General features: G+C 42.0%; 1 protein-coding gene across 17 annotated transcripts in view; it reads right to left on the reverse strand.

The window, feature by feature from the left end:
• AAK1 (AP2 associated kinase 1) overlaps positions 1–14,384 on the reverse strand; it is a 164,417-nt gene that overhangs the window by 60,377 nt on the left and 89,656 nt on the right. For all 17 annotated transcript variants that reach the window (XM_029937520.1, XM_029937527.1, XM_029937526.1 and 14 more), the window contains 2 exons: positions 9,104–9,212; positions 7,205–7,347 (listed from right to left, as the gene is read on the reverse strand). In XM_029937520.1, coding sequence (XP_029793380.1) covers positions 7,205–7,347; positions 9,104–9,212 — 252 coding nt within the window. The remainder of the gene's footprint in view (positions 1–7,204; positions 7,348–9,103; positions 9,213–14,384) is intronic.

Genomic DNA, 14,384 nt, shown 5'->3' on the forward strand with positions numbered 1-14,384 from the left:
TATTATGAGTACTTCTGTACTCAGTTACATGGATTATCCTCATAATAATATAATAATATTCCTGTTTGACAGATGTGGAGAGTGACACTCACAGTGATGAAACTGGGAAGTAAACTAGACAATTTAACTCTAGAGAAAGACAGGTAATTACCTTTCTACCAGGGTAGGAAGCAAATGAATCACTCAAGGTCCCCACCCATATCCTTCGCTGCAGTGGGTGTGATGACTACTTGCCCAGTGTACTGGATACAAGCCTAAGGACAGGGTTACCTTGGTCCTTTATGTTCACAAATGTCCCATAATAGGAATCTAGTCAGTAAGGAACCAGGTGTCTAATCGGCTAGGCTGCTTTGCTCAATGTCTCGCAAGCATTCCCTATATTGCCTGGTTTATCCTTTTACTCAATTGTTCATTCTCCACTTGTCAAACTGCAGCAATTCTTCAAGGCTTTGCTCAGGTCATAAATCCTCAGTAAAACCTTCCATGGCCACCCTACAAAATCTGCAGAACTTACTGTCCATAGGAAGGGCTGCCAAAGTGAGACCTTTGGGCCAAAAGGAGCCATGCCCATTGGTTACTTATCCTCTAGGCTATGGCTGCTTTTGCGCTCCATTGGCAGAGGTGAGTAGTTGTGACAGAGACTACATGGCTGACAAGTCTAAAATATTTACTATCTGGTCCTTTGCAGAAAAGTTTGCCAACCTTTGGTCTATAATTACACTACGCCTGTGTGTCTCCTGCAATACCCAGTCCAGTATTTTATATATGCCAGATACTTTCCATCCCTTATTCACAATCCGTTAGCAGTGATCTTCCTTCCTGGCCTCATGCAAAACCATGCGTCTCCCATTATATGTGTGCAGTCCCTTCCCAAATTCGTTTCTATTCTTCTAATGCTAAAATGTACAATCTAAAACACTGTGAAGTGAACTCACATCAAAATACAAACAAGGTAGTTCCAGGGACCAAAATCACTGGGTTGGGGGAAGGAGGAAAATCGAGTAGACAAAAGACAGAATAATCATGAGGTACATAAGGGTTTTTGGTTTGTTTTTATCCCCCTCACCTAAAAAACTCGGTCTATATTTCTGGTTAGCTCCAGAGTGGCAGACCTCAGCAGTTGTACCGTTATCAACCTTCTCATAAAGATAACACTGTACAAAACTATATTTGCAGAAAAGGCAGTGAAAAGGTAAGGGTGTGTATGAAAGTGGGCCTAAAGCCAGAAATACCAATGTAGGGGAAAGCCTTATCAATATCAAAGAAATACTAATGTGTAAGAACCATAAGCCCTGCTCTGGCAGCTCTGCAGGTTTGCTGGGAGGATCTTGAGATTGCAAAGGTGACCTCACTTGGCAGCACCACCTCAGCACCTGCCACACCCTCTGTGCCTTCTCAGTCTGTCCCATAGGTGACTTATAACACCTGTGGAAACCTCCAAGATCAAGCTGGCCACTGCCCTTCATCACCACTAGCACCACCATCAACAGCACACTTAACACAGAGCCCAGTGCGCGGCAACCACATTGGACTTGGGGGTCAGAAGATCTCAGGGACTATTTAGACGTCCGACCTTGGACAAACCTTTAAAGCTCTTTGGCCTTGTTTCTCATCTGCAAGGTAAAGCCTATAATATTTCTATCATGGTTGTTAGAAAGCAAATAAGAGAATGGACGTGAAAGTAAACTAGAAATCTCCCTCTATAAACTTAAGAAGTTCTTACCACTCATTTTAGAGAGACACACACATTTGAACTCCTACTATATGCCAAGTAGGTTCTGGGGGATAAGGTTATGAACAAATTCAAGTTCAGCTGCTTGTGTTGCTTACAGTCCAGGGGAAGAGAATAAGAAAGTAAGTATAATTGCCAGGTGGTGATAACTGTCATGGAAAAAAAAAAAACCTAACAGGTTAAATATATGTAAGGGGAAAAGGGATGCTATAGCACAGTTGGAAAGGTCACTGTGATGAGGTGGGCGGAGACCCAAATGAAGAGAGCAGCCACGGACCCCCTGGGGGAGGGGTGCTCCCAGAGGACAGGAGCAGGCTCGAGGCATCTGAGGCACAGAAGCAGGCCACTTTGGCTGGGACAGTATTGCACTGGGCACTGGCACTGCAAAGGAAACTGAGGGCATGGGACTGCACATACTAAGAGCTAGTCCTCTTGTGAATGGGGAGGCTGGATACCGCTGGGCCTTGGGGAAGTGAAGGACTTAGGTAAGTAAAACTCATAATAGAAGCAAAGGCACAGAGGCAGGGATGATGACCATCACAATAGTATCAGCAACTCACGGCACTCACTATGAGCCAGATGCTGCACCCTGCACTTTTACCTACAGGGTTTCAGGAAATTCTTACAAACCCTTACTGTCCTCACGGAGTCCAGTTACCTCACGTGCCTGAGGTTACGAGGCCGGTGGGGCAGGATGGGGCTGCCTGAGTGCTGAAGCTACACGCTCACCACTGCACTGACATGCATCACGCCGTTAAGGAACGAGGGCAGTTCACACTGGCGATCGTGAAGGGGCAAAGTGAGAGGACCAGAGCAGCTAATGGGGCAGACTGAGGAAGGCTGCTAGGGAGACACTCAACAGATGGAAAGAGGTGTTTTAGGAAGGTTGGCATGGTGAGGGAGGGGGAGGGAGAGGACGAGGGCAGGTGCAACTGCCCAAAGGGGAGGCAACTGAGGCCAGGCCTAAGCAGAGCTCGGAGGGATTGAGGTGGACAAAGGAGGGCGAGAGCTAACTGGACATTCATATAACATCTTCCAGAAGCTCCAGAGAACTTTCCTAGTGATCTGTTTTTGGCAAAGTCCCTTAGGACATAAGCCTAACACTGGTGACTACTACTTACAATCCTACCGTCTTCCAGCTCTTGAGAGTTTAATACTGCTGACCTTATTTCCCAACCCATCTGCTTAAGAGGGTTATTAAAGCTGTCACTCCCAAACTCTGCTTACAGCTGTAACTAAAATGTCTGGAAAGCCACCCCCTACTGACCCTTCATCGTGACATTATTCCAAACATATACGGCATTCGGCATTTCAATCACTAGAAATTTCGGAGGATTAGATGAACGTAGGTTTTCAAACCTGTGAGTCTAAAAATGGGACAAGAATCTTCATCCTATTGTACTTCATGAAATCAAAATCCCTTTTCAGACAAAAGAGGAGACTTTCATAACTTTCTCAATCTGAGCCCTTTTTAAATCTTAACCCTTTCTTAAGTGCCTGGACAAATAGCATGGTATAACAGAGCAAAAACAAATAAACAAAAACAAAAATGCAGTAGAAACCCTTGGCCTTTGTTCTAGTTTGGCCACAGAGTTAGCTGTGTGGGTCACAACCTTTCTGGGCTGAGGCTTCCCTGTTGGTAAATGGAGAGGGCTGGCTTAGGGGACCTTCCCAGCTCTATGACCCCATGATCTGCAATGATCTCTTTCTTTCCTCAGAGATAAAAATTAAAACAAAAACAGGGAAATGATTAAAATGTTAAAATGTTGTATTTGAAGAAAGACCTCCAAGGAAGAACAGAACTTCTGTAATGGTTATTTTTAGAACAGAAAGCTGCTTCAGTGTAGGCACCACTTTAGGCTTGTTTCCTGCACATAGTTTGAAAGACCACACACGTGGTAGGCAGGGCAAGAGGGGCCATTCCTGGGCTCTGTGGGTGAATAAGCAGACCCAGGGCGGCACCAGCTCAAGAAGGGGATCCACAGCTGGCCTGGCCTGCGCTCTTTTTCATGTCTTACTGACTTTTATTCAAGATGGTGCCTCCTCACAAAATGTAAACCTGCTTTGAGAAGCAACTAAAGACCACCAACTGGCACTTCCTCTGACCAAAAGGAAAATAAAGAACTTCTTGGCTCTGGCTACTGCTAGGACTGCAGTGGCTGGACATGGAGCTGAGAGTGTCCGAGACTATGTGATGACAAACAAGAGGTACACACAGACTTTTCGGTCAGGCCTTAGGAGCTGGCAGTGCGGCAGGCAAATGGGCTGCCCACCAAGCACATCTTAGTAGAAATCAGTAAAATCTAATTTGCTAACAAAAGCAGCTATAAGGTACAGAGTGTAAGATATGGGGCGTTCTGGGAAACCTTCAATCAAAACAACCAGGAGACAATAACTACAATCAACAGCCACAGGACTTTTCTGGATAAAACACAATCAAGGCCTCCTCCCAGGGGCCCCTATTTACATTCCCTATTTCCAAGGTAGAGGAGAAAAGGAAATAAAGTCTCCTTAACCACTCTTGGCAACCCAGTAGCATGCCTGATGGTCTTCACTGTGGATTAAAACACAACTGCAGAGCCCAACACTGTGTTACCAGCACTACGTGCTGACTCTCAGGAGCGCTGAGGAGGGTCAAGGGCTATAGGGCGGAGGACAAGCTGGGAACCAGCATGGCAGCCTCTCCTCCAATTCCACTTTGTTCCACATTCCTCTGCTAAAATATCTCATGGACTGTTCAGGGCACCAAGGAAAGAGTCTAGGGCTTCTACTCCCGTCCTACTCCCTGTCCCCAAGTAGACCTTGAGCTCTGCACTTCAGGCTCCTATCTCTGGGCGACAACCAACCACCCCACAGCAGCACTGAGATGCCGGCAATGTGTCAGTAGGGTAGGTATTATTTACAGGTATGAAATGATTCATCATTGAGACCTCATTTAATCCAGTTAAAATAAAGGAAGATTCTGTTCAAGGACATGGGATTAGCACTCTCCATAAGGGTGCTCAGTGGCCCTCTCTGCCTCCTTCCTTTGCCCTGTCAGGCACTTACTATGTCACAGGTGTGCCTGGAGATGGACACGGACGCTCTAAGGCCCCCATGTCCCCTTCTCTAGGTAGCCCTCAGGTTCTGGTCTCTGCCTGACATGTCCTTTGTCCTCTTTGTGACCACTTAAGTCCCACAAGCCTGTAAAATCCCACTTTTCCAGAAGATCCCAACTTCCATTACCTGGTCCCACTATCTGATCATACATTAAGCAGCTTGATAAATCTGTTGTTCATCATTTTGTTCTATGAAGTTCTGTATTTCACCTGTCTCTGTTTCAGATCTAAACATTTCATTTGTTTCATTTATATCCTGTCGCCAATACTCCCATCTTGGGAGTAGGAACCATATTATACCATGTTATTGTACCACCTCCATAGAATTATGTACTTGTACTATGCTAGGCTCATAATATTTATTGAAATGTATTTTTCCTCTTCTACTCAGAAAAAGGGATTACTGTGGGTAGAGGGATACTGGAGAAGGCTATCTAAGGCTTTTGAAGTGATGTACCTATCTTCCCTTGAGCTCACTACTTTAGTTCAGAAATGCCAGGAGGTAGGTACCACTTTACACCAACTGGGATGGCTAAATTTTTTAAAAAAGGACAATAAGGGTTGGTGGGGATGTGGAGAAAATGGCATCCTCATATATTGCCAGTGGGATATAAACAACAGCCGCTCTACAAAACAGTCTGGCCGTTCCTCAGGAAGTTAACATAGTTACCACATGACCCAGGACTGCCACCCCTTGGTATACGCTCAAGAGAACTGAAAATATGTACCCACTTAAAACTAGTACACAGATGTTCATAGCCTTGTTCAGAATATCCAAAGTAAAAACAACTCAAATGTCCATCAACTGATGACTAAATAAACAAAATGTGGTCTACCCACACTGTGAAGACCAGGCCATGAGAAGAAATAAAGTAGTGCCACATGCTGCCACACCAACAAACCCTGACACCGTTGGGTTAGGTGAAAGAAGTCACACACAGAGGCCTCTTATCATATGAGCCGTTTATATGAAAGGTACAGAAGAGGCAACCGAAAGCAGATTAGTGGTTGCCTGGGGCTGAGGTGAGGTGGGAATTAGGAGTGATTGCTGATGGATATATATGGTTTCCTTTGGGGAGACGAAATGTTCTGGAATTAGATAGTGTGATGGTTGCACGGCCTTGTACATACAGTAAAAGCCACTGGACTGTACGCTTTGAAAGGGTGAATTTTATGGTATATAAATGATATCTCTATTTTTTAAAAAGCTAAAAAGAAAAAAATCCCTCAAAACAGAAATGCTGGTATGCTACTCTGTTCCTCAAACTTTAAAACACACAAAACCCACCCAGGGTCACTATTAAGCTATGAATTCCTGGGCTTCCCTGACACTGCCATAAAAATTACAGCCCAATAGATTCAGTGCAGAATCCAGTGGCCTGCATTTAACAAGTATACCAAGGGCTGCCGGTATAAGTTATTAGCCATGAAGCACGTTTCTCAAAACACAGATATAATGAAAAGAAATTGTAATTTAGAATAGGAAGGGCTGCTTTCACATTCTGGTACTGCTCCTTCCTGGTTGTATGACCTTAGTCAAGTCACGTAACTGGAGTTTCCTTGACTATAAAATGTAAAGAAGAATGTCTTCCTCCAAAGAGACAGTGTGCATAAAGCCTGTAGTAGGGCACATGGCACAAGTCGGTGAATCTGACCTGGGTGCCAATGTCATTCAACAAACACTGTCAAATGACTAGAATATGAAAGGCCTGGCACAAGGAGATGGTAATTAGTAGAACCCAGTTTTAAAATAATCACTTAATGGATTTTGCAAAATATGAGCTAGACATTAAAAACCAAGCATCATTGTTCACAAACCATTTAAAATGAGCAGATTATTTTCTATAACCCTGGAAAAGTAGAACTGGGATTCTATCAGGTAAAACAAAAACAACATGTATCCAGGCATTTGATGATTATAATTTCAAAAGGCTACCTAAGTAATAAAAGTAATCCCTGTATTGTACTTTTTTATTTTTTTAATTAAAAACAAAATTTTAAAATATTTTATTTATTTTTGAGAGAGAGAGACAGTGTCAGCAGGGGAGGGTCAGAGAGAGAGGGAGACACATAATCCAAAGACAGGCTCCAGGCTCTGAGCTAGCTGTCAGTAGAGAGCCCAGCACAGGGCTCAAACCCACAATTGCAAGATCATGACCCGAGCCAAAGTCGGATGCTTAACTGACTGAGCCTCCAAGGTGCCCCTATCCTTAATTTATTTTAATTTGTTTTTTCTCTCCCCATGCAGAATGTAAGAAATGTAAGGTCTCCATGCCATAAGCTTCTCTCACAAGCCCAAGCATCTGCCCCATTCCTGGGGCAGACAGAAAATACCCTGTAAGAACACACTTCATGAAACAGTGCAGCCTGTTACCTTCAGGTCACGGTGGATAATAGGAGTTTTGCACTGGTGCAGGCGGGCAACGGCTTCACAAGTGTCGCAAAATATCTGCAGCACTTCATTCTCAGTAAAACCTGTCTGTAGGCGCTGATTCATCAAGTTGACCACCTGGCCTCCTGTGAGGGGACACAGAGCAAGGGAGAGGTTAGAAACACTCAGACTCACCACTTACTCAAGAAAATGAACGGCTGTCCATAGAGAAGCAACCTGGGCCAAGGTAACAAAACTGGTCGCTGGCTGAGCCAGGACTGAAACCCAAGTGTCTTGGTTCCCAGGCCCATATTTGTCTTCTTATAATCCAGTACCGAAGAGGTACAATGCATCAAAAACAGTCTATTCTATAAAGCACTCCAGACGTGAGCTGCCTTCAATACATCTTGAAAATCAGTAGGAGTGACAGCTTGGTCCTGCTATAGACAATTTGGTCTACTGTCCCTGTTTGTATGAGATGAGGCCCCAGGTTCAACCTGTCATATCTTTTAGTAAGAATCAGACTACACAATAGACTCCAAGAGCAGGAAGAAGACAGCTTTAGAGTCTGTGCTTTAAAAATGGCGTGGTCTCTCTGGCTTCACTAAACTACTTGCTGCCAAGAATGTTGAAATGCTACCCCAACATTTAATCTCCGGGACAGTAAGATTGATGACCTCACTTACAAAATTATCCAGATCCCTGGATGCTCCTACTGCCACGTCTCTGAACATATTACCACCCAAAAGGGAATGGACAGGAGGAAACAAACGGTCAAGTTCAAATTTGGTAGTATTTAAAGAAAAAAATTTTTTAATGTTTTTTATTTATTTTTGAGAGACAGAGAGAGACAGTGCGAGCAGGGAAGGGTCAGAGAAAGAGGGAGATACAGAATTTGAAGCAGGCTCCAGGCTCTGAGCTAGCTGTCAGCACAGAGCCCAATGCGGGTTCAAACCCACGAACCGTGAGATCATGACCTGAGCCGAAGCCAGATGCTTAACTGAGCCACCCAGGCGCCCCCAAATTTGGTAGTATTTTATAAAATCAGCTTTAGAGTTCTTATAGGATAAGCTGATATTATTGGTTAACATCACATTTTGAGGGTTAACAGCATATTTAACTTATGAACTGTATCTTTAAAGGCAAGGAAAATGTCAGTGGAAGTAAGGATGATTATAAAACAGGGCACCAAACAGTGAGACAGTGACCCAAGCCTCTAAGTGGCAGCTGCTTAAGCCAAAAAAATCAAACCTCCAGACTGGTTGTATGAAATGCAGTCAAATCTGAATCAACTCATGCTACAGTCTCGATTTCCTGAGATAAATGTGGCTTGAAACTCCAAGCTTTCAACTACTTAACTCTACTGTTAACAGCAGCATCGTTTGAATGGAGCCTTACTGGCAATTACAGCTTGTAGGCAAGGAGAGGAAAGGTCATTTCCATTAGATGACGAAGATTGTTTCCCACCACCTCCCCTCCTCAACACAAGGCGGTGTGGGTGGAGAAGAGAACACAGGAGGGAGGGAGTTGAGAGGCTGAATAGTTTCTTTAGTCCATCTGGAGTTGGGTCTTTATTATGTGCCTTCATCACTTGTTTTAAAGCATCACAAATAACACATTCATTCTCGCCCTCATACATTCTCATTCATATACAAGCACCAAATCTTCCTAAACCTAACAAAAAAGGAGTTTTGTATTATCCACCACTTTACTGTTTGCCACTGTAAGAATAACCAAGACGTGACAGCATGCTCTGTATCTTTTAGCCTCACAGTTTCCACATCTTTAAAACCACAAGAACATACATTAGGGCACAGTGCACATTAACTGAAATGAACTCCATGCCCTTGACAATTAAAGTTCCAGAGCAATGGGAGCTTAAGATATGGGCCATATACTCACCTCTACAGAAGTCCATCAGAATGAGCACTTCCCATACATCACCACTGCTCACATTGTTGATACTGGAGTCAATGTAACCCACAATATTCTTGTGCCCTGATAGGTCTCTCTGTAAGAGAAATATAGTATTAGTTACAGACACCAATAGAGACAGAATGAGCCACTCAGTTCTATTAGCACAGATAATTTAAATACAAAGAGGGGGCACTTGAGTGGCTCAGTCGGGTCAGTGTCCAGCTCTTGGCTTCGGCTCAGGTCATGATCTCATGGTTTGTGAGTTCCAGCCCCACACTTGGCTCTGTGCTGACAGTGTGGAGCCTGCTTGGGATTCTCTCTCCCTCTCTCTGTCTTTCCCCTTCTCTCTCTCTTAAAATAAATAAATAAACTTGAAAAAATAAAAATAAATATATACAAAGAGATGACCATAACCACAAATGAGAGGCAGGACTAATGAGGAGGGTCAAGAGCAGGTTTCTAGTGGTCTCTGAGATGGTCGGATCTTCAGTAATGATTCTACAATCCTACTAAACCACATCACTCTCTTGAATGAGATTCTAGAACCAAATGTACACATGGTCTTACTTGCTCGCTCTGTCAGAGTTCCACGTAAACCAGCAAAGATGCCCATCTGGAGAAGTACTGCAGAGAGTCTAAGCTGAGCCAGACAGTATGAATTACTTGAATGTGTAAATTTTTAAGTCAGAAACAGGAAACTGGTGGGGTTCTTTTCCTGTTTGTAGGTATACAAGTGAATTCAACAGAACTTTTAAATTGTTTGTACTGTTTTCCCCCCATTAGGAAATCTATGAGAAGAATAAGTGCTTTACAAAGTTTTGAATGAACTACAATGGCATCCAGACCTAAACATTTTGCTCATAATATTAGAAGCCTTTCAAACCAACCAAATGGACTATAAGCTGGTTATGTTTCCAGCTCTCCTATTGGAAGTGCGTATCGTCTCTCGGGGCTGCTTGTGGATTCACTTAGTCAACAAATGTTCACTGAGCACTTCCTATGTGTGAGGACCCATTCAGGCAGTAGAAACTGTCTCACACCCTCATATAGTTATTTTATTTTATTTTATTTATTTATTTATTTGTGTGTGTGTGTGTGTGTGTGTGTGTGTATTCTTGTTTATGTGATCATGAATTTCTCATCATATAGTTATTTTAACATCCACAGAGGAAAATCTTCAGTTTAAAATCCAAGGTCATTAAGAACTAAGTTGGGGAAAGAAAAAGTGCGCAAGCTGGGGAAAGAAAAGGACTTTGGCACAAATACAAAAGAAGATTTTTAGAGACTAGTTTTAATAAATTGTTTTACTTTGTTTTAAAAAATTCAGGAGGAGGGGAGTGGAAAAAGAACTGGTTCTATGAGTCACTATACAAACATGGCAGTTTAGACCATAAAAACAGTAACTACTACCCCAGTAGCCAGAGATTTGGCTGCTTAGAGTGATAAATAGTCTCTTTTAATCTGAAATCATATACCAAGACAAGAAGAAATCTCATAGTATCAAATGAATATACCTGAATTCTGAGTATCAAAGTTAAAACTCATTAGAACTTTCCACTGAGTGAAGGCGTAGGAATGACTGCTGCCTCACAAAGGTAGACAAAACCAGAAATGTGACTGCTGGAACTAACAGTGGGAAGTCACTGGAGCCCTATGCGAGAACACTTTCAGAGAAGGGATGGGATGGGGGTGGTGGGGAGAGCAGAAATGGACTAGCAAAGAGTTGAGCACACAGAGCTGGCGACTACAGATTAGTCTTCTGGAACATTTTGTGCTTCAGAGGAAGAGCATGGAGAGAAGGAATTCTCAGGACAAGAGAGAAGTGAGCATGGGAGAGGGAAGCAGCCAGGGGAGGACTATTTAGCATATAGGGGAGGACAAAGGATAAGTGTTGGAACCAAGTCCTGCAGGAAGAAGGGGAGGAGACTGAGAGCGCTGTTATAGGGACTGGACGCAGAAGAGCAGGAAGGAAACAAAGATGGGTATGCATATTGGTTTACAGCTGGAGAAAATGGAATTTCAGTGAGTTCCGATCCATTGTTCTGTTTTTGGTAGAGAGCAAGACCCACGTTTGCAGTGTAAGGGAATGAGAAAGAAGCTTGATGAGAGAAATAAAAGGCTTAGAGCAACTACTTTGGATAACAGACAAGGGAGATGATGAAGCAGAAAAGTGGTCTCTTGACTTCAAGTTTCTCCACAACAGAAAATGACTGCAGGGTTCATGTCACAAGGCCTGTTTTTCCCAATGCTTTTCAGTCTCATCACCAACTCTTCAAAAACTTGATCTCATTTACACAGTCCAGGAAGTAGGAAGAACCGGAGAGAAGTTCTTAAAGCCAAAATAGAGAAGATCATGTTCTCCAAATGTTCACAGGAGGAATGAAAAACTAATGTTTCCACATTAGTAATTCATCTACATTTAACTGTTTGAAAAAGAATCAGCAATGTTACCTCTGATTTGTCTCACCCTAAGAGGAATAATATAAACTCACGAAGGAAAAAAAGCATTTGGTAGAGCCAAGAGGAGGTCAAGAGCTATTAGAGGATCCAAACTGGAAAATTAACATCTGCAGATGGCATCCTAGAACAGTTGCCAAGCTGTCTGCTGATCAGTTCAAGCCCAGATTCCTGTTCATTTGTCTTCTGCAGAGTTCCTGTGATACGTCCAAACAGAAAAGATGTCCTCTTTAGAGGGAGACCATGGAACTCATTTTTAACGACTTGATGATACAGCAGCCTCTCAGATTTTACAGTAAAACTTCACTGGTCTGTAACTGATGGAGTCAATTTGAATGGATGTAAAATGCAGAAAAGATCAAGAGAAAAATCTTACTGTAAAGTGAGACTGACTCATAAACAGGGTACAATGCTCAGTTCTCCATATAAATGCCATTGGAGACCCAAGATTCCCTGGCTTTCATTAATAGCCTGGTCCCCGGCTTGGAGAACAGAAATGGACATAGAGATATGGAATGAAACCTACATGGTATTGAAGCTCAAGGACTCAGTTAAAGACTGGATATAAGGAAGATGCCTTGATGCCCTTGGCTACAATTATTATTTGAGGTGTTGAGACAAAAGTCACAATTTAATGAGTGATAAGTCTAGGGAGTTTGAGTTGTCATTTTAATAATATTTATTTATTATTTACTTATTATTTTTTGAGAGAAAGGGACAGAAAATGAGCCAAGTAGGGGCAGAGAGACAGGGAGACACAGAATCCGAACAGGTTCCAGGCTCTGAGCTTTCAACACAGAGCCTGATGCGGGGCTCAAACTCGTAAACTGTGAGATCATGATCTGAGCTGAAGTTGGACAATTGACCAACTAAGCCACCCAGGCACCCTTGAGTTGTCATTTTAAACCTTATTTTTAAATTAACATATGGGGAGTGCCTGGGAATCTCAGTCAGTTAAGTGTCTGATTCTTGATTTTGGCTCAAGTACATGATCTTGTCGTTTGTAGAGCTGAGCCCTGTGTCAGGCTCTGTGCTGACAGATTCTTGCTCTCCCTCTCTGTCCCTCCCTGGCTCACTCATACTCTCTCTCTCAAAATAAATAAACTTGTTTATATATATATAAACTTCTAGTTTATATAAACTATATTTTATATAGTTATTTATTATTCAATAAACTATATTTATATAAAGTATAGTTTATATAAATAAACATATATATATAAAGTATGAAAAAAATGGGGGAAAATATGTACAAATCTTACACATGATAAGGATCCAGTATCCTATACTATCCTATATAAAAGACCGTTAAAACTCAACAATAAAAAGTCAACACAATGTAAAAATTGGTAGAGAATCTGAATGGACATTTCTCCAAAGTGCATATACAAATGGCTGATAAGCACGTGAAAAGATGCTCAATGCCATTAATCACTTGGAAAACACCAGTCAAAACCATAACACGGTATATAACTCCACAACCATGAGGAAGGGAAAGAAACAGGGAGGGTTCCTTATAGGGGATGATATATTTAGAAACAGAAACAATAAAAATGTTGCCAAGGATGTGGAGAATGGAAGAATGGAACCCTCATACATTGCTGGTAGAATATAAAATAGTGCAGCTTCTGGGGAAAGTGATTTGGTGTTTTCTCAAAAACCACTTGACCCAGCAATTTTACTTCTGTGTGTATACCCAAGGGACATGAAACACTACATTGACACAAAAATTTGTATACAAATGTCCTTAGCAGCAGCATTATTCAGAAAGCCAAGAAGTGGAAACAACCTGAATGTACATCAGGATAAATAAAATGTGGTATATGCATAGAATAGAATAAGATGTAGCCAAAGTGGGCTAAATATACCCACTTTCACTGACATGTTTTTTTAGTTGCATCACCATCTTGGCTACTCCCATTTAAATGCCTTGCTTTGTCTATCAGGAAAATGAATAGAATATTCCAGGTGTGGTCTGACTCCTGCAGAGTAGACCAACACTATCACCTACTATTAATTTTACTAATGCAGCTAAAAAATGATATTGTTTTTCTTTTGGCAGCCACATTACACTACATATTCACATTGAGTTAACTGACCACTGAAATAATTGAGTCTTTTTCCACTCATGCTGCTTTAAATCTCTACCTTCCCAGAACTATGCTTGTAAAGTTGTTAAAATAAAGTAAAAATCAAAGTATATGACCTTGCCTTTTTATTTCTTCTCATTAGAATCACTCCATTACTCTAATTTGTAAGGATCATTTTAGATCCTGATTCTATTACTCAATGTAGTTGCTATATCTTCCAACTTATATTAGGTACATAATTGATAAGCATGTCTTCTATCTCTTTAATCAAGTTCTTTGTTAAATGTAAAACAACATAAAGCTAATGGTAAGCTGCAGGACTTTTTTCTTAGAAAGTTTTCTCCAGATTACTGTCAAATCATTGGTCAGAAATCATTATACACAGTAGCTATTGTTCCTGGTAACCAGCCTAAACTCTCCAACTCACTCACAGATCTCTGGTGAGTGTCCTTACCCAAATGATATGATCTATAGACCCTGGACCTCATGCACAATCCTGAGCTTCCTATCTGGAAATCTTCCCAAAGAAACCATAATGTTGATAGGACATGACCTGCTTTTTTTTTTTTTCTCCATGATATTTTATTGTCAAATTATTTTCCATACAACACCCAGTGCTCTTCCCCTTAAGTGCCCTCCACCATCACCACCACCTCTTTACCCCCCTCCCCCTTCCCCCTCAACCTTCAGTTCATTCTCAGCATTCAATAGTCTCTCAA

Source organism: Suricata suricatta, chromosome 4 (genome assembly GCF_006229205.1).
Source record: "Suricata suricatta isolate VVHF042 chromosome 4, meerkat_22Aug2017_6uvM2_HiC, whole genome shotgun sequence".
NCBI classification, from domain to species: domain Eukaryota; kingdom Metazoa; phylum Chordata; class Mammalia; order Carnivora; family Herpestidae; genus Suricata; species Suricata suricatta.